At 40.5% G+C, this 26,998-nt stretch overlaps 2 protein-coding genes across 4 annotated transcripts in view; one reads left to right on the forward strand and one right to left on the reverse strand.

Moving 5' to 3' along the window:
* Positions 1–2,805, reverse strand: part of lg6h19orf67 (linkage group 6 C19orf67 homolog) — a 3,792-nt gene extending 987 nt beyond the window's left edge. The window contains exons 1-5 of the mRNA XM_044028199.1: positions 2,628–2,805; positions 2,422–2,539; positions 1,857–1,957; positions 1,355–1,576; positions 222–374 (exon numbers count right to left, since the gene is read on the reverse strand). Of these exons, the coding sequence (XP_043884134.1) occupies positions 222–374; positions 1,355–1,576; positions 1,857–1,957; positions 2,422–2,539; positions 2,628–2,782 (749 nt within the window). The 5' untranslated portion in view covers positions 2,783–2,805. The remainder of the gene's footprint in view (positions 1–221; positions 375–1,354; positions 1,577–1,856; positions 1,958–2,421; positions 2,540–2,627) is intronic.
* A 2,470-nt stretch (positions 2,806–5,275) lies between these two features.
* Positions 5,276–26,998, forward strand: part of pkn1a (protein kinase N1a) — a 42,579-nt gene continuing 20,856 nt past the window's right edge. For 2 of the 3 annotated variants that reach the window (XM_044029075.1, XM_044029077.1), the window contains exon 1: positions 26,612–26,758. In XM_044029075.1, coding sequence (XP_043885010.1) covers positions 26,717–26,758 — 42 coding nt within the window. In that variant the 5' untranslated portion in view covers positions 26,612–26,716. Of the gene's footprint in view, positions 6,144–26,611; positions 26,759–26,998 lie in introns of those variants that run through there. The other variant, XM_044029076.1, reaches the window with a different exon arrangement.

The following is a 26,998-nucleotide window of genomic DNA, read 5'->3' on the forward strand; positions in this document are numbered from 1 at the left end:
ATGTTTGTATGTGTCTCTTTAAGAGCCTTGCTTTACAGAGGCTGCCATGTTTCTACAGCAGCCCAGACAGACAAACCAGCACAGTGGAAAGCTGCATAAATGACCAAGAAAGACATCCTTCTTGGTATTCCAAGGCCACCTAGGATCTTTGACAAGCTTGGGAAAGAGAGAGGTGACCTTTAAGAGAATCCTGAGCAGGAATAGTTTAGAATCAAGCGTACCAGTCGTAGATGTCCTCTGTGTCGGGGTTTGGGTTCATCTGCACCCACTGACCAATGGTCCACATCTTCACCACTTCATCATGGCAGATGTCTTGGCTCTCACTGTCGGCCTCTGCATGTGCATTGGGAATATTCTCACAGCACAGGAAGTAACTTAAAGGGACACAAACACATCCATAATATGAAGGATCAATGGCTGTGATGTCATGTTAGTAGAGGGTTTTATTTACTGTATGCAAGCAAGTACTGGGATACTGGCTTCCCTTACTAATTATTTTAGCTTTACCATGGTAAATTAACATATTGGACACTGTGAGTGCGAGAGTGAATGCTTGTTAGTCTCTATATGTGGCTCTGTGATGGACTGGCGAACTGTCCAGGATGTACCCCGCCTATTGCCCTATGTCAGCTGAGACTGGTACAGCACCCCAACGATGCTCATGTGGAGGATAAAGCGGTAGAAGATGGATGGATGGATAGTAAAATAACATATTTACAATGTATGTTTCTGTCAAAAATCTTTAATTTTCTGAGGTGTAGCCTTGTAATTGTGGGTAACTCAGTTTTAAACAATCAGGACAATTGCCACATCGGTGATCACCAGTGTGATACATGTAGTGGTGTAAAGCATTTACCCCTTTGATTTACACACATTTAATTAAATACCTTAATAATAATGAGCATTTCTATTACACAAAACGAGAACTACTGCTATTGTTAAGGGTCTGGTGGGCCAAAATGAAACCCTAAGCCCACCACTGGTCGAAATGCTGTCTTCACATCAAATGAGCAGAGGAGAGCCGCCTTTTACCTGAAAATACTGATTACCTTATCTGTCATGTGATAAATGATACTTAGAGATTAGAATTATGATGTGGCCACCAGCCATTAAAGTCATTTTGTCTTGTCAGTGACTGAACTAGAAACAGAGGGAAGAATATACATTACATGTCATTTAGCAGACGCTTTTATCCAAAGCGACTTACAATGGAATTGAGTTCAATCAGCCAGGGGTGGAATCGAACTTGCGACCATGATGTCTTTCGCACACAGGGTACCGGTCTTAACCACTGAGCCACTCCACTCCAATATAGGGAAATAAAGGATGGAGAAACTGAATCATGCAGACTCACTATTCTGTTTCTCCAACTTTGTCTGCCTCGCACTCCTTGCACTCTCCACCTCGATCTTCATCTGCCCGCGGCTGTCTGTCTCGCAGCCTCTCCACGTTCCACCGCATCCTCTTGTACAAGCCGGTGTTGACCCGAGCCAGGAACGGCGTGAGCCTACAGTAGCGGAACACCGTCACCCTCAGGGGGCTGAGCAGAATCTGACCCATGCAGAAATGAGACACACTGGGAATTCAAACAGGGAGAGGTGGGAGAGTTAGTTTCTGAAAATAAAGTTGTTATCATACTGTGATGGACTGATATCAATATTAACTGTATTGGTGAGTATTGAGGAGGATAAAAAAAACATCTCTTTTTTTCAGCTATTTAGACACTTTCTTTTGAGTGCTGATTGAATTATTGTGAGAAAGTAACCCTTAGGAAAAAGGTTCATTCTGAAAAGTAAGCAAGTGTTTTAATACAGAATAGATTATGTGTGTGTGTGTGTGTGTGCGCGCGCACATACCTGTTAGGTTCACTTTCGTCCAAACAGAGGAGATTGTGTCTGGCGTAGGTTAACACCAGCTGCTCCAACTTGTCACACAGCTGCTGAGAGAGATCTAGCAGCTGTGCACACACACATAACACACACACATTCTGGTTTTGCATTCTTTGTGTGGACACTATAGACTAGGAATAATACATTCCCTAGACCCTTACCCTAACCTTAACCTTAACCATCACAACTAAACTGGGTTTTAATCCTCAAAAAGACAGTTAAAGTTGTGTGGACCAGCCAGAACGTCCCAACAAGGTCAAAATGTCCTCACAAAGATATCTCACTGTCAACAAATTCCACCGACTGTTGTTATTTAGTAGAAAGTACTTTAAATATTAGTTGAAGTTGACCGATTAATGATTCGGCTGCTGTGCAGACATTGTTTATTAGGTGAAGGGAGAAACTGGCTAAACATATCAAATAAAAAAACATATATGATCCATATTCTTCCCTGAATATTTTAAGATTGGTCTTAGAAAAACGGATTTCCTGACTAGATTGCACAGGTGAGAAATCACCTGTATGTATTTACCATAGTATTGATGTTTTGAGGCATCTGGGTGTGTTGGGACATGCTGCTCCAGGCTGTGGATTGCAGGTGATTGAAGTAAGGCTGACAGGTCAACAGGAAACTCTCTACATGCTCCTGTCTGCTAAAACAAACAGAAATGCTCACTAAAGATTAAGAAATACTCCAATAAAGTCAGTGCATTATGGAGACCACTAGTACCACTCTACCTGTTTCCCAGGAGGTCCTGTAAGTCATCTGCTTTGCTCATGAGGAACTGGAGCTGCAGCTGCAGAACCTGGAGGCTCCTCTCCACCTCACAGTCACGGATGCAGGACTTGTCATCACCGCAGGGTGGCGCCAGAGCGACATCAGCCAGCAACATCAACGCCTCCTCATCCAGCTCTGAAAACCATTTGGTATCATTGACACATGTCCTTTGTTTTGTCCTCACCAATATTTTTTTTATTGCAAAGTTTAACAACATTGATGTTTCTTGTACGTCTTGCCAAAGACGTATTTTCCCTCCTTTTTTTAATGAGATGGATTATATGAAGACTCACTTTTTTTATATCTGCAAACACTTGTCATCATTTCAACCTTAAAGATATTTGTAAGTGTAAACATTTAAAACACCCTCTTTTTCTATGCATGAATGTTTTCTGTACTTTTTATTATGCTTACTTCCTTCATTTTTGTTTACCTTGTTAATGTTAATATAGTCTGTCAGTTCTATATAGGTGCTGCACTTTTGGACAAATTAGAGAATCAACACTCTAAATAAATAGAGGCTGCAGTTCCAGCGGGTACAGTACATATGGGCCGAGGTTTGATGAGGCTTTCTCCCACCGTCTGACTGCTCCTCGCCACATCTGTCATCCAGCTCTCTGCATCTCCTGCACGCTGGCTGCTGGAGTTCAACCGACACATCTGTCATTGTGTCTGTTGTCGATAAATCTGTGGATGATCAATAAACTGACTTAGAACAGATTATTTTCGACATGATATTCACTATGTGAGTAAAGCTAAATATGACATACTATGGAAGCCTGTTTGCCCCACATGGAAAAAAAGGATTGCATACCCAAGTCATAATTATGAGATAACATCCCATAATAATGATATGCTATGTCATAATGAGATACTATTCAGAAATTATGACTTGAGAATGTAATTAGTATGACTTAGTATCTCATTATTGTGACTTAGAATATCAAAATTATGGGACAGTATGTAATTATTAAGACTTAGTATCTCCATATGACTTAGAATCTCGAAATTATAATTAATATATATTATATTACTAAGATATATTTGTATTGCCAAGCCAATTCATGTAAATTCAAATGTATTCATGCTGTAATATAATGTTCCTGACTGTTTTTCAATCTGGAACACCTGGTTTAACATTTTAAATAGTTAAACGAGAGCTTTATTCATGATTAAAGAATCAAAACGTCTTTTTATGTGTGCGTTTTTTCGTAAATGTTAAGTGAATCCCTGAAATAATTTAGCAGATTCATTTAGCGAGCCAAAACGTGCATCCCGTGACCCAGTCTCTGGGAATGACCGCGTTAGCATTTTTCTACGATGATGCTAACCGAGCTCATCCTCGGATAAGGACTTTACACTGATGGCTAATGCGTTTTTTTACCGCAATAATCCACCCGATAATCGAATATCCAACTCAAAGTGTTGATTATAACGATATAACGAAGACTATATTAGAGGACTTTGACCTACATAGCCAGTGCTTAACCTACCTTTGGGACAAAGAGGCGTGGCATATAGGTCAAAGGTTCCTGTGACTCAACAAGTTTATTTTTTAAATTATTTTATTGATTGGATTGAATTTTTGAATTGGACTGAATTTATGTCAGAAAATAATTAATAACCGATTAAATTAAATTAAATTAAATTAAATTAAATTAAATTAAATTAAATTAAATTAAATTAAATTAAATTAAATTAAACGTGATGGAGCTTTTAAACACTGTATATATGAAAATAGGTTTCATAACAGTTTGGGTGGCATTTATTCCAGAGCACTGTGTGCTCCCATCTTATCTTTCACTGGAACATTTTCATTTTGCAAATCATTTATGCAAATTGAAAAAAATGTATGTGGTCCAGGTTTTCTTCTCCATCAAATCTAACCAGTCACACCAGCAGAACATCACCTCTCCCATTTAGCAGTTTCTCTCTCTCTGTCACCTGCACACACAGGCTCATTGTGTGTCTGCTGAATCAACTTCAGGTGTACTTTAGAACAGTGGCGTGCACAGGGAGGCAGGGGCCTCCCTGGTGCCCTAACAGACAAAAAAATCTAGGGTAGTAAAAACATGAGGAAGTGCCATTCATATGTGGCCTCTAAAGCAAAAATATTAATAAAAAACATTTTTTTAATTATGTGAAATATCATTATAAACATTATAGATATTGATATTTAGATTTCTTTTCCATACACACAATCACACAGTCAGCTCTACAGTCATTTACTTTGTATTGATGCATTTGTTGTAGGTTAGGACGCCTTTTACTTCTGTGGTTGTTATTATTGTTGCTACTGTTACTGTTGAGGTTGTTGTTTTGCTGGTTTATTCATTTGCTGGTTATTGTCTGTTATATTGTAAATTGGTGCTTGTTGTCTTAACTCACTCTCTCTCCCTTGTCTGTATACATAATATAAACATGTCTTTATCACTGCACGTATGTTTTATTATCTCCACGTGTGTGTATTCAACAGCTGGTTCATTATAAGTTACAGTTAACGATAGACACGGAGTCAAGGTCACATGACACATCCGGGCGCGCCCCCGCGGCATAGCCCCGGACCAATGACGGGCCGGGCGGCAGTACATTGCCTGAGCGTCGGGGGCGCGCGAGTAGCCGTATGGTACAAGTGCTGTGTGTGTGTGAGAGACAGCAAGTGTGTGTGTGTTTGCTGCGGAGTCAGTTTAGCCGCTGTTTTACTGTGAGGTGATGCTCCTTATGACCTCAACCAAGCAGGACATCTTAGTTTTTCTTTGAGCTTTTTTTGAATGCAGATAGCGGGATGTTCGCGGACACATGAGCTCTCCATTGTCCCTCGCTGTGACTGTGTGAGCGGCTGGTGGTGGAGGAGGAGGACTAACTGTCCTGACAGATGAGCGGGGTTTTTGTTGTGTGGCATGTGATACACAGCCGAGGCTGAGGCGTGTTCGTGTTTCACGGGTGTTAGTGGCAGAAGAGGACAGCAAAGAAGAGGCTTTTTCTTTTCATTTTTTCCCCGTCTGTTCCAGCAAAGAGGACATGACAGGAGCTCCTGCTGCTACTGGCTCTGTGTGTGCGCGGCTCCTGCTAGCTGTTGAATGACTACCACCTCCTGAAGGAGACAAACAATGAGTCTGTAACTGATAAGTTTTATGTGGATCCTCGTGTCTGTTTTTGAAGACGTCCTAACTTCAACTGAACGCGTTTTAATGCGAGTGAAGTGACGACTGACGTTGGTTAAACACACCGGGAGGATCCATTCAGGCGCGGCCAGGCTACCCAACAATGCGGATTACCTCCTGACTGACTGTTTGCCTTTGTGTCACTACAGAGTGTTTGTATCCAGTTTGACTTAACACTCACTTTACATTTGCCGTTTTATTTTATTGTCGCGGGGAGAAGACAGTACGGCCTGAAGGACTTGTCCCACATGTGCTCAGTCTGACTGTGAAGACAGGGCGACAGAGACAACGATGGCGAACGACTCTGTACAAGTAAGTTGCTGAAGTTGGGTGTAATGTCAACCTACACACGTAACCTAATTAAAGTTACTCACAGCACCTTGGCTGATCCCAGGTCAAGCATGTCAATATAACCCCAAAAATTCTCTCACCGCCCAATTTATTAGGTACACAGGATACCTAATAAAGTGGCGCGAGTGGCACCCAGTCTGGTTTTCTACTGCTGTAGCCCATCTGCCACTAGTTTCAGGGGGAATCTTCTGTATATCTTGTTGGTATTTTCATCTGCTGGTGCCTGTCTGTCATTTTAAATCTGTCTCTGTTTTTGACCATTCAGACTACTGTCAGCTAAATGACTTCAATGTATGGTCTATGTCGAGCAAAAAAGCCTAAAAGGAAAAAAGATCACATCACGTCTTGAGGCATTATGTTAAACAACTAGAGAAATCACTTGGAAAATGCTAACGTTTAGAGAAACATGGCCAAAAACATAAACTCCTTGGTAAAGATATCTACAGAAAGCACCCAGAGAGTGTAAACCTCTGCCAACATGGCTCAGTCTCCTACAGTACACCCCTACAATACTCTCGCAAGATTAAAAATCCTGAATCATAATTTATATACTCATCGTAACCAAACTTAATCATTTCTTCCTTGAGTCATACCCTACATTTCCAGAAAATGACCCTCTGTCTATTTGTCCATTAAAACCTGTTTTATGTTCCTTACAAACGCACACATCTAAAAACTAGTTCCTTGGCATTCCTGGTATTAGTAATTAAAATCATTTAGAGAAAAGGCTGGTAAATATGACTCAAACAGAATCACATTGTTATGGTCAAGTAACCTTTCATATAAAACCACCATTATGGGGCTGGTTCTAAGTGGATTAGACTAATAATATAATATTCTAGTTGGTCTAAGAATCCCAGTGAACTTCTCAATGACCCTTTTTTTGCCCTAGGACCCCACTGTGAGGAACCCCCAACCACTTAGTTGAAGTGGAAACAGATAGTCAGATAGTTTGCCTGTTGTTAAAAATGTATGATGGGACACTTCTGGTGTTGGACAGAGCTTGCACACAGAGCTCCAGCTGGGCTAAGTCACCTTGGTATTGGACTGTATTGTGTTGTATTTGCCATGATGTGGGTCCCTTGATCTTTCTGTAGCCTTTTGTTTTTAGAGTTTATTGTGTGCAATGCGTTCGAGACACAACAATGGTGTTTGTTATGGTTTTGTTCTGTAAGCATTAGCAAGCAAGGAGGCTTCTGACTTTGCATTTTGGGATTGGGCTGCGGTAAAGCACCAGTGATTTCCTGATGTAGCTTGTCTGTTATCGATTGATCCTTGCTTTGCTCTCTAGAGTCGCTGAGCTTACAGTAACCTTACCAACACACTAAATGCCATTTATTTCAAGTAATCATCACAGAGGACATGAAGTGTAATGACTAGGGCAATGAGCACAGTGAATCATGCAGGTTTGAGTTGCATGTAGTTGAGAAATACAGGTGCCAATCTTGTCATGTGGGTGCATATGTTTATGTTGTTCTGCAGTCATACCTTCTTCAGGAAACCTGATGGCATTTCACTGGCCAGGTTTGGCAGTGAGGAACAAATGTATGTAAATGCAAAGCTGGCGTAATGGTGATGATTAATAGAGTCAGTATGACTGAAAACATACCGCTTTAAAAGGGCTTATTGTAAGACAATTTGGCTGAAAATGTTACCTTTTTAAAGTGTATGTGTGTGAGAGAGGGACAATATGAGATAGTGGTGAAACACTTGCCAGGCCTTGTTTTTTTTCCCACTTTATATTTGGCCTTTTCCACCTTTGCATTATAAATGAGTAAGGGCCGTTGTTTATTGATCGATGTCCATGTTGTGTTTTTAAACAGGCTCATTTGAAACATAATGCTCTTACATAACTTTTATTTTAGGTTGGTAGGTTACACAGCAGTCCATTTTGTGTGCCTTGGGCTCCATTTTTTCTTTCGTCTTCTTGGTTAGTCTCTCAATAATTCTAATATTAGCACTGACAGCAATTTGTCTTTGTATGTGGTGTAAATATTAACCTCAGGTCTGATCAGAGGCTCATTCTTCAGTGGAACTGAACATAACATTTCATCTGTTTTATATATGTATTTATATGTATTTATATAGTGCTTTATTGATGATTCCTCAAAGCTGCTTTACACTACAGTTTTGCTATTCACACACATACCCACTCACACATTGTTGGCACAGCCATGAGGAGCAAAGTGGGGTTAAATGTCTCACCCAATGACACTGGCATGTAGATTAGCAGAGCCAGGAATTGAACCTTCCAACTACTGCTTTTAATAACCTTTTCCCTGGGTTAGTTTGCCACTAAAACCGAGTCTTATTCTAGCCTTGTTGCCTTGATGTCCCCTTGGCTAGACATCGTAGGAACTATTATAAAACTGCTTTTATTCTGATATTGTGGCAGAAACAAGTACTGCAAAATCATTTGCCAAACAGTTATAGCTACAAGTGGTAATGCTATAGTTGCCTCCACCATCAGTTTGATATATTTGTCAACCACCTTGTGATGTCAGTTAGTGAGTTTGACACTATTTATCTTTCTTCACCATGAGGTCAGCTAATATTGAGCATTTCATGTTTTTTTTCATGTCAGGTTTTTCCATGTTGCCTCTATTGATAGTCAAGGAAAAAAGCCCAGTCATAAATTGTCTACCATGTCATGATGTACCCTGCCCTACCCACAACACAACTTGCCATATACATGTGTTATGCTAGTAGTGGTTATGTACTAGTGATAGTCTATATGCTGCAACCAAAAACGTTATTTTCTTGTAGTCTTTCAGCCCCAGTCAAAGGAGGATTTACTCCTTCTGGAGCCTCTTTTTCATGTATTTAGTCATGCAAAAAATGGATGTGTAAAATCATTTGGATTTACTCATTAAGCTTCCATTATAGTAGATGTTTGTGAAGAAGTGGAGCTCTTCACCCTTACCAGGGCATGGTATTTCCTTTCCCCCCAAAGGAAGACAATGTTAGACAGCCCCAATAGAGGTTTGCACCCAATTGCGTCATACTTCCTCATAAAGGTTAGAAGGGTGACAAGACTGGAATGGAGGGAACATGCCACTTAACTGTACCATATATGGAGGAATGTGCCTGGGTTTCTGCTTGTGTTTTGCACACTATTTTAACTTGAAAATATATTGGACAACCAAGGCACACTCCAGTGATTTAACAAAAAGTACCAGAGTGTAAGCATTCATGTTTGCAAATGCACAACATACAACACATGGACACATGCTTCCAGAGTCAGACACTCCAGGGAATGCAAAGGAGTACTTCCCATAAGCCTTACCATGACGCAAGGAAACAGCTATGCACACAAAGTAGGCTTTTCTCAGTGCTGCCCTGTGGCCATGTAGGCAGACAAAATCCACAATAATGCAACAAGGAACAGCTGAAGAACTGGAGACATGGGAGGGGGGACAAAAATTTTCCTTTATTTCAGAAGACATCTGATTTTTATAAACTGTGGCATAAAAAGTGCCTTCCTTGCTTCCTATCATGTGAGACAACCGCTTACATGAATATTGCTATATTTAGGCATGTAACGCATGATCATCACCACATATTGGTTCTAATGACTGTGTGCTTCTTTTTTCTGACCCTAAAATAAATAATTTCAACATAAACATGTAGAACCATCAAGGAGAAAGCAAAGTAATAGTCGGGGCTCACACTAAAGACAGTCTGCTGAGAGCAATATTTGAGACTAGATGCTCCTCTGCAAAGTGTCCATGTTGACTTGGGCAGAAATTGACAACACGTGGACTCTTAAAGGATGGATAAGTCAATTTCAAGTTTGTTTGTCATCTGAACCACAAACGCACATTTCAGAAGATTGGTTCTTTCTTGTTCTTTACAGACACAAATTTGGTTCTTTGTCGAGTTGTGATATCTCACTACTCCACATTGTCCTCCCTCTAGAGCCACTGACAGCTGATGTGAACTCAGCGTTTTGATGCATTCCGTTTAAATTAGAGAGTTGGATTGTCTTGAGCAGACTAGTGGTGTAACTTGCTCAGTCACAGAAATAAGAGTTTTCAGTGGCCCTGCTGTGGAGATACAGCCAAAACCATAAAACACAAGTTCAGGTTTATTGAGTTGATTTGTTCTGGGGAAAAAAAATATTTTAATTACTTTTTTTGGATCAGAGCAGCAGTATTAAATGGATTAGTCAGGTGCACATACTGAAACGGGAGTATATTACAATATAGTAAAATTAATATTTTAACTGTCTGGTCTGTTATTTGAACAAACATGAAAAAGACATTTAAAGAGATGATCATGAGCCATAGAACGCTTTCTTTTCTCCAACACTAACAAGCATTTTCACAGCTTTGCGATGTCTGAACTGATAAACTAATTAGAAGTTTGCTAGTTGATTAAGGTATTGGTAGTTGGAGAGTTTAACTCCCCATTTCTATTTTGTATGTCCCTCCATACATTTAATTTTTACCTGTGGACCTGGTCATACCTTCAGTGTTCCACATCCACTGAGAGACATTACTGCATGTGTAGACATGCCTGCGGGTCCATTCGTCCTGAGCGAGGGTCTGAATCAGTCTAGCGTTCCCACAAACACTGCTGTAGTTGGATCATTCCTGCTCTGGTAGGATATGGGCAAGGCTTTGTTTGGGTCTCAAGGTTGGGCAGTACAGGGTAGGGGAGGTCTAATGGCATTATGTTGATGATGAGGCTACATGGCTGCAACAGTACAATGGCTTATATTGTCTAACACTCAAAGCCTAGATCAGATTCTGTTCACTGGGAGTTCATTTTCCACGTTCTGGCTGGAAAATGTTAGTGGCCACACCCTCACCAACCAACTAACTAACCAACCAACTCAGCTTCCCAGAGGCTGCGTAGTAAATCCCCACATGTCAAGTGTGGTCAGGGGTATTTGACTTGATTTGGTGGCGAACAGGTGATTTTTTTTGCACGTTAACTAAGATCCTGTGTGTATTTTCATGTTGGTTTGAGCCCCCAGCAGCTGTTAGTAGCTAATATTTCTCTCTTTAGATTTCCCTTGTTTTGCAACATTTCCTCCTGTCTCTCTGCACAAACATTCCATCATTCTCATGACCTCATGGCGATGTATCCCTGCATTCCAGCTTTAGTTGGACCCCTCCCTCTCCCCTGACACAACATAGTGAATTTGCACACTGCCTTTACATCACCCACCAGCTTTCTGGGAGGACTGGAAAGACCAGGAGTGGTTAGGAACATGTAGAGCAGCATGAAGGTCAGTTGTTTGTGACTCAGCTAAAACATAAATATAGCATACGCTTTAGTGCTCTTTAGTGCTTTAGTTTAACCTTTGAGGCAGAATAAAATGATGAAGTGACGGCACAGCTTGGACACCTTGCCCTTTTTAATAGAAGTATTCACTTTGCTTCTCAATCACACCCTGGCTTGTGCTTGTCAACACCAGCAGCCTTGCACTTTGACATACTTTGAACTTTGACCCATCCTCATTATGGCAGTGCCCAGGGCATTCAAGCACACTCATTGATCCCGGGCCACATACATCGATCCCAGCCCCATCACTCAGCACTGCCATGCTATTTAAACAGTCACTCAGTTAGGTTAACTATCTCTGGAATTGCCAGGGAATTACTGCATAAATTGGCAGCTAGCATGTTAGGGAAAACAAGAGAGAGCCACTAGGAGTATAGTTACAGTTTAACCAGGCAATCAGACAAACAGGGAAAACGACATTTTTAAACTGCAATAATAATTGAATGCTCTGGCGTCTCACCAGTAACAAAATAGTTGAGTCTGCTTCTATATATAGGGCGTGTAAAACTCAACATTGAGCTGTCACATGCTCTTAGTTCTTGTATCAAAATGTCAAACACATTTTTAGTAGAACTTGAAGAGAGCACTGTAAGTTCTTTGACTTTGGACACTCCTTAAGAGGACCAGTATTAGACCCTGTTCAGATCTGGTATTGGAAATTCATACTGGTAAGAGCTGGTAATTCATTTGCAGCCACGATCACAACATTAAAGGCCTGTACATGCTCCACATGAACTGAGAAATATGGCAAGAACAAAGAATTAGTTCTGGTCAGGACATTTTATACTTGTCACCAGCTTCAATACTTCAGTTCAGAACTCAGAACATTTCCGCATTAACCACACCCACTTCAAATTTCTGGCCATACCACACAAGAAAGTAGTTCTGCCCAGATGATGTGTTGAGAACAAGCTGCAAGAAAATAATGACGTTATTCTTTTCTCATAGCCCTGGGAGATGGAACAGATTTCTCTGTTCTTGGAGTATGTACAGACATTTACTCTGATCACCATATTATTTCTTTTTTTCTAATGGTTCCAACTAATGGTCATGCTGACGCATCTGTGCAATCAGACTTGTTAAAACATAATTTCTTTCTTATAAACAGTCGTGAGGTCAATCTTAGATCTGATCATATGTGCTCACAGGAAACACATCCAGGACGCATTTCAATGCCAAATGTGAACAGTCATACTAACCATGATCAGGCTGTGATCTGATCACTGAGAAAGGGTTGTTACTACCAGGTCTGAATGTGGCCTCAGAGAATTGCAGTGCTTTTAGCACATAAGCCAATCCTGAAATGGACAATGTTCTCATCCTTTTGCACACATTGTGTTGATTGAAGCATTATGATTTCCCCCACAGCAGGCGGTCGGCTAAACGGTACACAAACAAAGCAATTCTCATTTGAGTGAGTGGGATAAACTAGGTGTGGTTCTCTTGGTGCTAGTATTTGTAGGCTTCATTAAGTATCCAGCGTTCACCTTTACATGAAACTTGCCTGTGACGACACCTGCGTTCTGTGTTATTCAGCACCTGTTAATAGCCCTTTAATCCAAGTTTTAAAGCATAAAGATTGTTGAAAAAATAGTATAAATTAGACTTAATACAATTACAATGATATTAATTAATGAATAATAACAGTATTCTACCCATATAATGGTATGTTTGGCTCTCAAACTTGTTTCCCAGTATCAATTTATGGTTGCAATAGAATCTTCTGTCTGTACTGTCACATTCTGTGGCTTACCAATGGGGGCAGTGCCAGGGTGTGGCCTCAACATTTTATTACAAATTAAAATGAAAGTGACTAAATGGTGCATCTATTGTGTTGGAAAAAGACAGTAAACAGGACAGTGGATGTGGTGGAAGGATGCTGTGTCATCGTGTGTGTGTGTGTGTATGCACAAGTAAATGCATCAGATCATCAAAGTTACACAGTCTCTGGTTCCTTCAAGTCCTGTGAAGCCAACACCCGTAGTGCTAATCATGAAACTAATACATTTCCTCATCCACATTTATCATATCCAGAATTTCTTTAGTAATACGATGAAGGAACAGAAATAGTTCAAATCTGGAGGAGGACACACGCTGGGTAGTGTTTATACGACCCACGATTACATTTATGCCCTGCATGGTCCATGTTCTGAGCTGCCTTTGCAGACTCTCACAGACATAGTAAGATGTGTGTATACAGAAGGACGTTGAGAGAAGACGTTTCTTACATTCTGTATTGTACAGACCAGTACATGAAAAACACAGCGTGGCGCAGCAAAAAATGTTTCACTGCTGAAGAAGTAGCTGTGGTAGTAATTGCCGCAATGAGCAATTTACTCCACCACCTTTTGAGAAGAAAATGTGTCTTACAGCACCGAGGATGATACACGCATGACTCTGCCGCTCCATCTCTCGCTCACCGTAGCACTCACTCCATTGTACCATACCATTGTACGCTCTGAAAGTGTTGAAATTTATTTAATAAACTTTTGTTCATACCGCCCAGCACCACTCGGTTGTTCACAGTGATGCCGTGATTGAAGCAGATTTGTATTCACACAGCAGACGTTGCACTACTGCAGCGGCACACTGTTATTACGTATCATCAGTCATATGTTAGAGAAACATACTGTAGTGACTTTCAGAGGCCTATTCACATTGCTAAAGAAGGCCCAAACAGACTGATGAATGGCTGTGGAGTGAACCAGCAACATACATGAGTGTAAAGTGATCCACCACGTGGCCCTTTTATTATCTTGCCCCCACCAGTCTTCACCCACTATATCTGCCCCCCTGCCCTTGTGTATAGTCTATGCACCAGCTGTTGCCCCCATCCTCCTCAGCCTCCTCCTCCTCTTCTCCTCCCTCCAGTTCCACAACCCTCCATCTTCCCATTTGGGTATATTTGGACCGCAGGAGCTGTTCTCCACAGGGGGATAATTAAAAGGAAAACACTGTTGTTCCCCCCCATCCTATTTCTGTTTACATGGATGTAAAATAAGTAATTCCATTATGAGGTGCGTAGACATACTTCAAGCCTTTAATCAGAACAAACTGGACCAGTTTTTCTATGCATCACACATACAGTACACACTGGCAGATACATTTAACCCAAACCAGGAAATGACTGGACCAACAGTTTACACGCATACCAGTCGAAATCATGATCTTCATAACAGACAGAATTTCTACAGAATGCTTTTTTCCCCCAACTTCTTTAAGTCCATGTTAACAGAGCTAGTGACAAACGAATAGATTCTTGTTTGATTCCTATGCAAACAGTTACGTTGGAAGGAAGCGTTTGGGGTGTGTACTTTTTCTGTTTGTTTTTGACCGTGTCGAGGAGCCAAATATTTGCATGCATGATTTTAATAATATTTTCAATAGCAGGACAGGCACTCTTTGTTAAAGTATTTGTCTGTGGGGTTTGCATGTGTGTGTGTGTGTGTTTGTGTGTCATAGACATACTGTAGGGTGTGACATATAAGCTATAAATAGGCTCTGGGAGTTATTAAAGTCTCCCCACAAACAATCCCTCTCATTAGAATGGGTTTGAGATCAAGTTACACTGATAAGATTTGGCCTACTGGGAGGTTCACCAGTTCGGGCTGAGAAACTGAGTAGATGTTTGGGTGGTTGGATATTTGGGTGCAGTCGTCTTCATGTCACTTTGAATTATATCACTTTAAAACTTCAAAGACTTAAATCATTTGTTTAACGTGGTTCTTGCATCAGTGTCATTACGACATATGGTGAGCATCTTATACTGCTAAGAGCAAAAGTCTTATAACTTTGCTTACTCCATTGGTAGATTATTTTCTCTCAAAGCAAGTACATTTGAATCAGTGTAAGAATATTTTGCTTTTTTTTCTAATGGGACTGTTTTTGCAGTATATTTTTTATTTATCAAAAATTGTTCTGATTATGTGTGTTCATGTAGTTAATATGTTAAATATGTTTATTTAAAATATTTAAGTGCTCTTCAGTGCAGACACAAATCACGGATTAGAGCGGGACACCGTGAGTTGCCGTTCAACTAATGTTTAAGTTAAGCAATTCGTTTGTGTATTATTTATTATTATTAAATGTTTAGAAGGGAAAAAAGGAAGCTGGCCAAACATATCAGCCAAAAACTAAGCATCATATCGGTCATCGGTCTTCACCCTCTCTGATTTCTAAAGATGGGCATCGGCCATAGAAAAACACTGCAACGGTCAGCCTGTGCGAGAAATAAAAGGTTTGATTGTATACATGTATAATGTCTATTTTAATTTACTTTTAGTAAGATTGATTAATGGACTTCTATGAGCAACAAGCTGCATTACACCAGTTGTATGTTTGTGTCAGGTTCAGCAGTCAGATGGATAGGAGGACAGAGTCCCTGATGCAGATCAGTTCTCTTTGTGAACTGGGTATGCCTTTTACACACAGAATATGAGCAAACAGTTATTTAATATAATGACCAGCATTTCCTCTTTTGTGAGTAAATTATTAATTGATGTTATTTTAAGGCACAAAATGTTCATTGTTCTTATTTTCTACTTGTAACTGTTGTTCTTTCATCTGGCCTATCTCACATTTTTAAAGAGGCTTTTTTTTAACATGTCCATATGCGTTGCACTTTCAGAGCACTGACTGTTTCTGTTACCATGGTCTAATGAGAGGACACCAACTTGTGTGTTGGGACTTTTCCCCCTGTGTCTTTACTAAACGGCTGCCTTCAGTTTACCTGCACACATTCAGTAAACAGGCAAAGTGGGAAGTGATCTTCTTTCAGAGTCATTTCAGTTATTTAATACTCAGCCTGTATTTCATCCATCTTTCTCTAAGCACGGTCAGATGTTGGGAAGTCTGATTACCGAGGGAGTGATAGACAAACAGATGAGGGGAAAGAGGAGAAAGGTGTTTCCTGGTTTGTTACCTGGACGCTGGGCTGTCATAGAAACAGCTGGCAACTGGATGAAGTCATAGTTTTTTTTTACCTCATGAATGATTAATGCTGTTTCCAGGATGATGATCGTCTTAATCAGGAAGTCTTCCCTTTTGAGAGTTGGTGGAACTTTTAGTATTTATGCAGAAAGTGTTGCATGTAGAGACGCACAGAAACAAAGTGTTCTCCTGCCAACACTATTTACATGTCACCACTTTTTTGTGGAAGCTTTAATGAGGGTGGAGTCTCAGAGGACAATTAACTAAGCGTCGGCTGTAAAATTATATTTGGCTTAGTAATTACAGATTGGACTGAGATGCTTTTCCCTCCCCATTTGATTACACCGTTGCATTTAACTGTGGTTTCTTGCTCAGGCTCAGACTAATCCTGTTATCCTCAAACACTTAATATAAACTGATTCAATTGAAACTTCGCCTGAGATTTTCCGTTTTATCTGCTGTCTCATAGATTGTGTTGCTGTCATCCACGTGTATGCCGTACACTTTAATAATATAACTTCCATAAGCTTAAACCTTTTATGTTGTCTTCTACTGCTTTGTGTAAGTCTTAGCAATGCTTAGTGCTTTCAACAATATTAAATATGGGAATTTTGTCAGATTAATCTGCTCCACAATGATACAACAGGTTGGACTCAATATGAAAACAGGTGCTTATATATTTTACGCTAAAAAAACAACTCTTGCACTACCTCACTAATAGATGCTGCAGAGATTGATTGCACAATCTGTAGTAGATGTCATTTAAAACCGTATTATCACTAATTTCTCATGCCCTCAGTTATTATGAGATAAAATATACTGTATATAAGTTCCATATGAAACCCCACTATTTTATTACATTTTATTTATGACATTTAACATTGAACTGGTACTGTAAATTCAATGCAGAAGTGTATCTCAAACTCTTAAACTCCCAAAGACATACTGTACATAGTATGTTTAGCGTTTACATTTGAGCTGCAGGATGTCTGGACATACAAAAGGCTTTGTTGTGCTGACACATCCTATGGAAATTACTCAAGCGTTCAGGAATGGTCAAAAAAGCATGTTTAGGTACAGGAAAAGCTTCTGGGTTGTTAACTGAAGTGATCTGAAACCTCAGCACCCCTGATGCTAGTGTGTTTGTGTGTGTTGCTCTGGTGGAAGGAGCTCATGACGGCGCCATGACGACCCGAAAACATTGATATTTATTTAAAGGAATGTCTCAATAAGCTTTCCAGGTTCCCAATCTGATCTGTTGAATGTCTTGAGTCCCAATGTGATACTTGTATTTTCCTATACAGCAGAGCTGCACAAAATAAAGTCGGTAAATAAATAATATTACTGACTGAAGTTAAGAGAGAATGAAGAACAGACTCCTCTGTCATCTGTCTGCACTGCATCACTGGTAGAGGAAGGAGGAGAGTGAAGCATGATGGTTTCATCAGCTCTCTGTTGTTGCTGTCATCAGTGTTGTTGAACGGCAACAAAAATGGAGAAAATATTGCTTCTCTTCATGTTTGTTGTTGCTTACTCAAGTTACTGTGACGTGCAACTGCTCACCGAGTCTGCGGCCCCCACTCTGATAGTGTGTGTGTGTGCTGCATCACTTGATCAGATCAAAAACGAGGTATTGTAATAAATAAAATATGACCAATCAGGTCAAACACAAATAATATGAAATAAATGCAGCTGGTGTAAATGATTGGTGTGAGCTGATTGGGGTGATTGACAACCTCTAAGCAGTTTAAAAAGACCCAGATTTCCCTGGTTCAGAGATTGGGATTGAGACATTCTCACCATTTTAACAACATTGTGTTTGTGTGTGATAGTTTCCTAACTCTGTGAACTCTTCTCCACTCAGGAACACAAGCTCTCTCGCTCTCTCGCTCTCTCGCTCTCTCTCTCTCGCTCGCTCTTTCGCGCTCTCTCTCTCTCTCTCTCTCTCTCTCCTCCCTCTCTCTCGCTCTCTCTCTCGTTCTTCTTCTCTTACGTGTTTGATGGCTGTGTGCTTGGCAGTGAGTCTGGCCTCCTAGCATGCTCTCACATGCTCTTTTGTCCATCAGTCGCCTCCAGCACTGTAAGTCAATGACCCTCCCTTCCCCGTCCACCTGCTTCGTCATCACAGTTGGGCTGACCACCTCTCCTCACCCTCCCCCTCCCCTCCTCCTCTCTTTCTGTTTAACTGTCCACCTCCTTTAGTCCGTCTGTCTCCACTCGGGGGCTTTTTTGGCCTTTGTGTGCCTCATGGGGAAGGGTGGTAATGTCTGTCTCTGTTTTCCCTCTTCCCTGCAGTCTCATCCCTCCCTCTGTGTTTGCAGAAAAAGAGGATCTTCGGCAAGGGAAACTGTATAAAGACTGTATATGATACGGTTTATATTTTTGGGGATTTATACGATAGCGATAATTAGTTTATATCCTTTTAAAAATTTAATAAAAAAACAATTCCGAAAATTGCAGTTAAGGGGTGTCTAGTGTCTCCATATTCTCTCTATTAGCATAAGCATACGTGGCAAACTTGTGTGGCAGGGAGGATGTTAGCGAGAGGTCATGTGATCACGTAGGCCCATGTGACACTGAATCCTGCTCACTGCTGCAGCAAAGAGAGCTTCTGCTGCCTGCATTCAGGAAATGTGTGGAGTTTTAGTGTGTGTTTTGTTGGTATTTTCGAAGTAATTTAAATACTCAATGTCATTTTGCATATATTTAAAACAAGTGTTATGTTAGGCAATACTATATGTTGCCCATCTCTAGCCTCAAGATGTACAATTTGACGGGTGTTGCGTCTGTTTTTGAAACTGGATATTCACAGATGTCATCGTCACCTATTGGATGATACCATGTGTCAATCACACTGACGTCTACCCTCAGTTTTGAAATTTATGGGGAAAATTGACAGCGAGGAAGACCTGAAAGTAGATATTGACATAATTAACTCCTCAGGAAAATGATTACTAATATTATAAATCAGCTCATTTTCTACTAGGCTTACATTCAAACTGAGTTCTTGTTTCAACCAGCAGAGTTGCCCCATGCTGACTAACTGCTTCTCCTGGCCAGTAGGTCAATAAGATCATAAAAAAAACATGTTACTGTGGGAAACCATAGCTGCTTTTAATATTACTGATATTGTTCACATATTCTGAATGAATATGTGGCATAATAAGGTCCAAGAATCACGTTAAAACTCACTTCATGGTTGGTTACATATTGGTGGCAAATATGATGTGGGCAGTGATTTAGAGGTCGGCTGTAAAATAACCCTGTCATCACTCAGCAGACTCCTCATTTAAATGGGCTCAGTCTCATCTATGTAGAAAATAAATGTAGATCGATAAAGTGGAGACGTAGTGCAGTAAAGCAACTTCTGTCCTGGGGACTCTCTGCATTTCTCCCTGCTCTTCATGTACCTTTCCCATCATCCCTCCCCTTTTCCCCTTTCTTTCCTGCCAGGTTGGCTGTTGTCACCACTCAGGCGTCTCAAGAATGCCTCCAGATGTTTTCACTATGACTCAGCCAAACACACACACGTAGACACAGACACAAACTCTCTTGGCCACGTTTCCTTTCTTGTCCTCATAAACAGCCTCAAATACATGTTGTTTTGACTTGAGGTAGACGTCTGTATGTAAACTCTGCACTCAAATCCCTTTTGTAGAAAAAGGATCCAGAAATGTCTTGTGTCTCCTCCTATCTATTTTCTTGCCTTTGACAAGTCCAAACTGACATCAAATTATTGTCTCAGCAAGTCTCAGGTACCCCAGACCTGTCACTGCAATAACCCAGATATCTTTACCAGAGCTGCTGTCATATATTGTACATGCAGCAGACTTCTTACAGAAACAAGCACTGCACCAACACAGCACTAACAAACCTATGCCAGTTTATTTCTCTAACACAATGTGGGTAGTGTTCAGTCTCTCAACAGTGTCTGCACAGTTTGATCCTGCCTGCAATTCATTAATACAAAAAAAATGAAAAGATCACATGATGGAAATGATTTCATGATAAAACATCCTTTCTGGCTGGAGTCCTGTTATGTTGTGGTCATGGTGAAGAAAACACACGGTGCTTGAATGCTGACATGCATCGCTACAACAGTGGTGAGAAGGAAAGTAGATAAATTGACAGTAAAAGACAAGCCAGTGTTTCTGTTTTGTGGAAATATAATGCCAGTGATGAAAAAGGCCTAATACTAGCATAAGTACAGTTCGAACATGTGAAATTAGAGCTAAATTGCAAGAACTATTTGTAATAATTTTTAATTTGTAATTAAACTTTGAGGAAAAAAAGACTTCTGTGCACATGTTGTACACAAGCCTTTTATTACTAATCCAATTCACCTGTTCTGAATGCACCAAACTACACTGTGAGTGACAATGTAATATAATTATTACTATGACAGTCTAGAGTGTCCAAAGTGGCTGAGTAGTTGTCTACTTCTAATGAGGTTGTAATAGACCTGATAGTAATTAAAGTGATCATTCAAGTTTTTTTAAGTATACTGTTTGTGCCAACGTCATAGGGAGCCAGCCATTGACAATTTTCCTCAAAGTATGCCAGTAAAATCTCACCTAATAATGGAATAATGAGAGCTGCTGGTCTACTGCTGCCTCATTTGGTGAGTTTGTGTCACAGCTGACTGTGTGTAACACACAGTACCTCATACAACCACACACACAGGCCCCAACTATCCCTATGTGCTCTGAAAGTGCTTCACATTTTCATTCTTCCCTTCCTTGTTATCTCTGTGCAGAGGTGTATGTTAAATATCACTGTCATGAGAAGCAGACAGTTTGCATACTTGTTAAACACTCCCTGAATAAATAGATCCCCGAAAAATGTATCTGCGTTGTAAAAGCCAAATATTTCATTTAGGGCATGTTTATCTATTCTCAAGTGAAAAGGCTTGTCGAGCAGCAGCAGTGGCTACAGCCGTAGCTCGAATTAACTGTGCGTGGAAAACGTACTGACTGACTCAGTTGTGTAAGGTTAACACTAAGATTGACGAGTGTCTGGTTTGGTCACGAGGGAGCAGATAGTGATCGACAGGTGGCCCGCTGTGTCAGCGACCCTCCCCCTGCTGATGAGGGAGATTAATGCAGATGGTGTAAATGTCGGCATGTTTATCTATTCTCAAGTGAATAAAGACACATTCTCTCTTGCTCTCTCTCTCTCGCGCGCTCTCTCTCTCTCTCTTTTCAGGATTCAGTGTTATTATGAGCATGTGTCAGGTGCTGTGTCTGTCATGTCATGTATCTGTCCACCACTCTTTGTATATGATTGCCTCATCCTTTGCTGTTTTTCTCTTAATATTGTCAGGGTCAGCTGTTCAATTTGTAAAATTGTTCTTTTCTGTTACTTCTCTTACTGCTAAGATCTATTGTTTGTAGGGCTCTAACCATTCAATCAAAATGGTTACTGGGTTACTCTTAACTTAAGCCATGTTTTATTTCCATGCTATGAAAAACAGTTGCTAAATACTGTCCAGCATCAACCAGATGTAACAGGTCTCCTAGGTGCACAGGCACAACATGTAACATGGGTTAATTTTTATATAAATACTTATATATATACTTTTTTTGACACACACTTCAGTCATTAAGTGTGTCTGTTTTCTACAGTGTGTTATTGGTGCCAGGTAACCTTCTTCGTACTTGAGTCCCAGAAACATTCAACCAACGAGCGGAGAGAATTTTGCCACATTGTTATTGGTGATACATTCTGGTTTAATTGAATCTCAGTAAATAAGCAAGGATTGACCAGTAAAGATACTTTATACGCATTCTATTGTCACGAAGACTGAGGCCTGGACTAGACTGAGGGCTCAGCAGACCATGTTGTTAATCATAGTGTTGTCACAAATGAAACGGGAACTTGTGGAAACACATTCAATGGTCGTAGATTAAAAGGCCCAGATGAGATCGTGATTATGTGAAGGCACCAAAGCCCCTGCAGATGTACAGTATGTGACAGAAAGACGTGTGTGTCCTCTGGTTTTCTGGTGTTTTTGATCAGAATTGTGGATTTAATTTGAATTCTTTGCATGCTTCTGAAGAACCAAGATTGTACATTTCCCTGGTAGGACTGATTCATTTCAGTAATATTGAATGGATCCAGCTGACTGGCAGACTCGATAACTCAGACAGGCAGCAGATTCCAAACTTCCTTGGCACATTTTACCAGACCATTCATATTTTGGAGAAATTGATAAATGTTTTCTGTGGAATGTTTTGTACATTACGCACCATGTGTTTCTTTTGGGATTTGTCTGTGGACGCCACAGCATGTGAGTAATTATCTGGGTTGATTTACTCCACCCAAGGTTTGCATAACAAAACGGCGGCCACAGTGCATGTCAGTAGATTTGGAAACAGATCAAAAGGCCTCAGCCTTTTTGTCCATCAGATCATAGTGGAAATAAAGGATTTCATATTTTCTCCCTTTTAATACAAATCAGTAAACATTGTCTGTTATGCTCATAGAAAGACAAAATCTGCGACAATTACCTGAATAGTTTCAATCATAATTGTGAATTAATTCCAGTTATTGTGAGCAGTGGTTGGTATTTTTTAGTCAAAATGAACAGAGCCTATAAAGAGTGGTGCAGAAAGGAAAATGATGCAGAGATGGAAGAAGGGGAACATGGAGGAAAGAGTATGATGATGATGATGATGATGATGATGCAGTAGAAAAGGTGGGACAACCTAGAGATTGTTAAAAGGGCCAGAGGGGTCAAAAGTCAAACACCTGCCTTTATTCTGACATGTGTGTTTTTGGGAGGGTCAGGTCATCCTCTCTGCATTTTTTGTCTCCTCCTGCTTTTGTTGGTTTTTATCATCTGTAGTTAATGATTATCATGTAATTTTAGTCCAGATGCTGTGATGATTCCAGCCACTCAGATATAAGGATGAATGTGGTTTAAATATGTTAAGAATTTAGGTAATAACAACTTTGGCATCCTGTTCGTGGTCAAGTGTGATGAGCATGAGTTTCTGTTGCAGTGTGGTTGTATGTTCACTGCTGCTCCCTGCCCCATTTCCATCTCCTCTTTTCTTCCTCTGCTTATTTGTCTGCTTCCAGCCTGTGACCCCCTCGGCTGTGCCTTGTCAGTCTCTCTCCTCCCTCTCTTCCTGTCCCCATGCTGCTCCGTCTTTGTTTGCCTTGTCTGCCGTTCTCCCCTTCTCAGCTCCTCACTAACCACCTCTGTCTCTTTTTTCACGACAGGGCAAAGTGGCCTTCCCTCCCGTCAGTGTATTTCCATTTTAGTCTCCACTGCAAATGGTCTTCTAATTGATTCTTGTCCCACTTGTTCAAGTTTCACAGTGTGTTCCTTACATATAAAGGCCAGTTTAAGGGCGTTCAACCGTTCCTTTGAGGGAAACTGTTCATGTTTGCTTTGGTTTCTATTCTCTTCTTTGCTGTGGGCTGTTAACAATGTTCACTATTTAGCCTCAGTCTCTTCCCCGGCCTCTCTGTCATGCGGTCATTCAGCCTGATGAGAATAGGAAATTGTATTAACCTGTTGTCTTTTCAGCACAAAAATACAAATAGGCCCATGTGGTTGTGACGTATCTACACAGGAAATGATGTGCGAGTTACTGTAAAACAGACTCATACTGTACATGTAGGTGTGTGTTTGTCATAGAAACCTCATCACTGATCCAGTCATATCATTTTTAGCAACATGGTTTTACAGATTGCAATATTGGCAAGACTCAACAATTAATTACTCAACTATTGGGTCACGTCCAATTTCCAAGCAAAACTAATAATGCATTTATCATTCTTAGCCATTTTAAATGCTAATATAATATAAGATTAGAAGTTGTGTTTTGTTACTGCAAAGGTTAAGTGGCACGTTTGTGACCAAAAAGTGGAGCCATTGGCACGAAGAATTTATTATTAATGGATAAATTACTTTGTATTGTATTTGTGATGGATTTAAGTATTGTATGTATTGGTGATATCTGATATGCTGATTTGTGCTTGGGCCAATAACCAAATACCGATATATACGTATTTTTGCATACTGTCGCAGTGGACGTAGATATTCATTTTCTTAATTTTGGAAAAAAAAAAAAGAAGAATAATAGCTAGTGAGGGTGCCAACATAGACATCATGGAGGTAGCAGCTTAAAATTCTTATTCACAACAAGATCCCCAAGTCATATTTGGGGATCTTGTTGTGTTTACAGATATATTGTGCCAATAATATTGTGCCTCCCTGGAGGTATAAATGGAGACTAAGACCTCCAATTAAATATTCGGGATATATGTTCTATTACAACCTCAGATTCTAGCCAACTGTTAAAAATATTTTTCAACCCAGGTCTTGATCACAAAATGATGTCTGTTCTGTACGATGGTAATACTGCCTATACACGTACTTTCTCTCTCTGCTGACAAATTCTGCAAACTAAGCTCAAGCAGCACAAATTTAAAATGTCAAGAGTTCAACCGAGGTTGAAAAGTACTGGAATGTTCCTCTCAAAAGTTGTACCATAAAGCACCTGACACAGTATCTGTACCAGGCACCTTTTTTTGCACAGCTACGTTGCTATGTTTAACAGAGTATATGAACTGCACCCACATATTTATATAAATGTACCATTTTATACGTATCTCTGGCAAGTAAACATGAAACACATTAATGATGGTGCAAAATGAATTACCTCTGTCATAACAATCATTTAACTGGCAACTTTCCCTTATTATCTTATGCTTTGAAAATTCAGTCTTCTCATTGTTTGTCCTTGTTGAGTGGAAGAACCTTCTTGTTGTTATTACCTTCCTATCATAAGATGTGACCTAAGTCAAATACAGAAATTTACTGTCCTTTGTCTGTCTCAACAGAACAGCAACAGTTACAGTAGCAGATTCTATTTCAGCAGCCTCTCAGGAACACGACAAAGAGGATTTTGAAATGACTGTACGGCAGCATTACACGCCCTCTACAATAACACAGGCCTCAGTCAGAAAAGGGCCGAGCTCTGTGGCCTTAGTCCCTGAGAGACATGTCCCTGTGTTTCATTGGGAAGTGAAAGGCACATGTGTCATTTTGTGTGTATATCTTGTATTTTTGTCCGCGTCAAAGAAACTTTCATGACTACGCCGATCTATGACCTTTGTATGTCCACTGTCTCTGTCCTGAGGGGTCATGATCACTCAGTAGGGCTCGTGGTCCAGGCAATATCCCCACAGTGTGTACACATGCACACACTTACTTACTTACTGCATGTTACCCATGGCCAGTCCTGTCCTCCTCTGTTCGGCCCTGGGCTGTTCTCTGCTGCTCGCACAGTCTTATTGAATTAGCTTCACTTGGAGCCGTGGTCTATTGAATTACCCGTCGTTACTTCCAAAGACACCGCTGCTGAATGTTTCTCCCTGGTTTAGTTCATTAACACGCTGTGTGTGGTGAGTCACTCCAGCCCATTGGGTCATACTTTCTGCGTCCAAGTGTGAGCACAGGTCCACTCGGGTCCACATGACAGAAATTTCATCTTCTGCTCAACTCTGCAGTGGTCTACTGATGTTTGCGAGCACCCATTTGGATTGTATGCACCAACTCTGCATGACCCACATTGCAGTACTTTCCAGTCCAGTTGGTGACACTCTTGTCTTTGTCAAAAGAGGCAACAAGGAAGACGGTAACTATTGGAAACTTGCTTGGGGTTAGATGAGGAAGGTACCCACACAAGTACAACTCAGCGAATACAAGGACGTACAAAAGAGGGCAAACTTGAGTGACATGAACCCTTGTTTTAGTATGACTGGAACTGCAGGCATGTGCATGCATGCAGAAACTCAATGAGCAAGTCTAGTTGAGTGTGTTTTTTTTTGTTTTTTTTGTTTTCTCTCTGTAACCACTAAATGGTAACAAAAATGGTCATTGAAAATCTGCTGTAAATGGACACATTTTTAACACATATTGTGTTGGAAGTGACAGCAGACATGTTCCGATCTAAATGATGAACCTTCAAGAGGGAGGATAAATTCTTGATGTCCAGCCTCTGTCCCTTTCTCTGTCTCTTGCTCTCCACTGACAGCAGCAAAATCACAGAGGAAACAGGAAAGGCCTGAGAAGCTTGGTGTTAGGACGGATATCCTCTTTTGGAGGCGTTCCCCTCCTCCCCTACTTAACTCTCCCTCTTTATCTCTTTTTAAGGCTCACACACAACCCATTTAGCTTTCTGTGAGGCATTAACAGTTTGTCCAAGCTCAGGAGCAAACCCAAAACTTCTGTCCCTCTGTTTGTTTTGTTTGTTGTTTTTTTTTTATTGGGTAATTCGATTCAATTTGTGTGAACTATGTGTTGGCATGGCGACGAGGAGGATGAGGACAGCTCGGAGGTGAAGTGTTATTGAATTGTTTGTTTGTTTGATTTGTGTGTTCCTGTAATAGTAGCCGAATTGCTGTGAATTCATGTGATTGATCCGCTCTCACTTTTACCGTGTTCCTGATTGTGTGTGATTTGTTGAGTCTCCAGATCTCACTCTCGCACAGCTGATTTTCACTGACACACAAGTTTAACAATCCAGTAGGCAGGAAAAAAGAAATTGCAAAAAGTTGTTGAGCGGTCGTGGAACCAG

The sequence above is a fragment of the Solea senegalensis genome, linkage group LG6 (genome assembly GCF_019176455.1).
Source record: "Solea senegalensis isolate Sse05_10M linkage group LG6, IFAPA_SoseM_1, whole genome shotgun sequence".
Classification (NCBI taxonomy): Eukaryota; Metazoa; Chordata; class Actinopteri; order Pleuronectiformes; family Soleidae; genus Solea; species Solea senegalensis.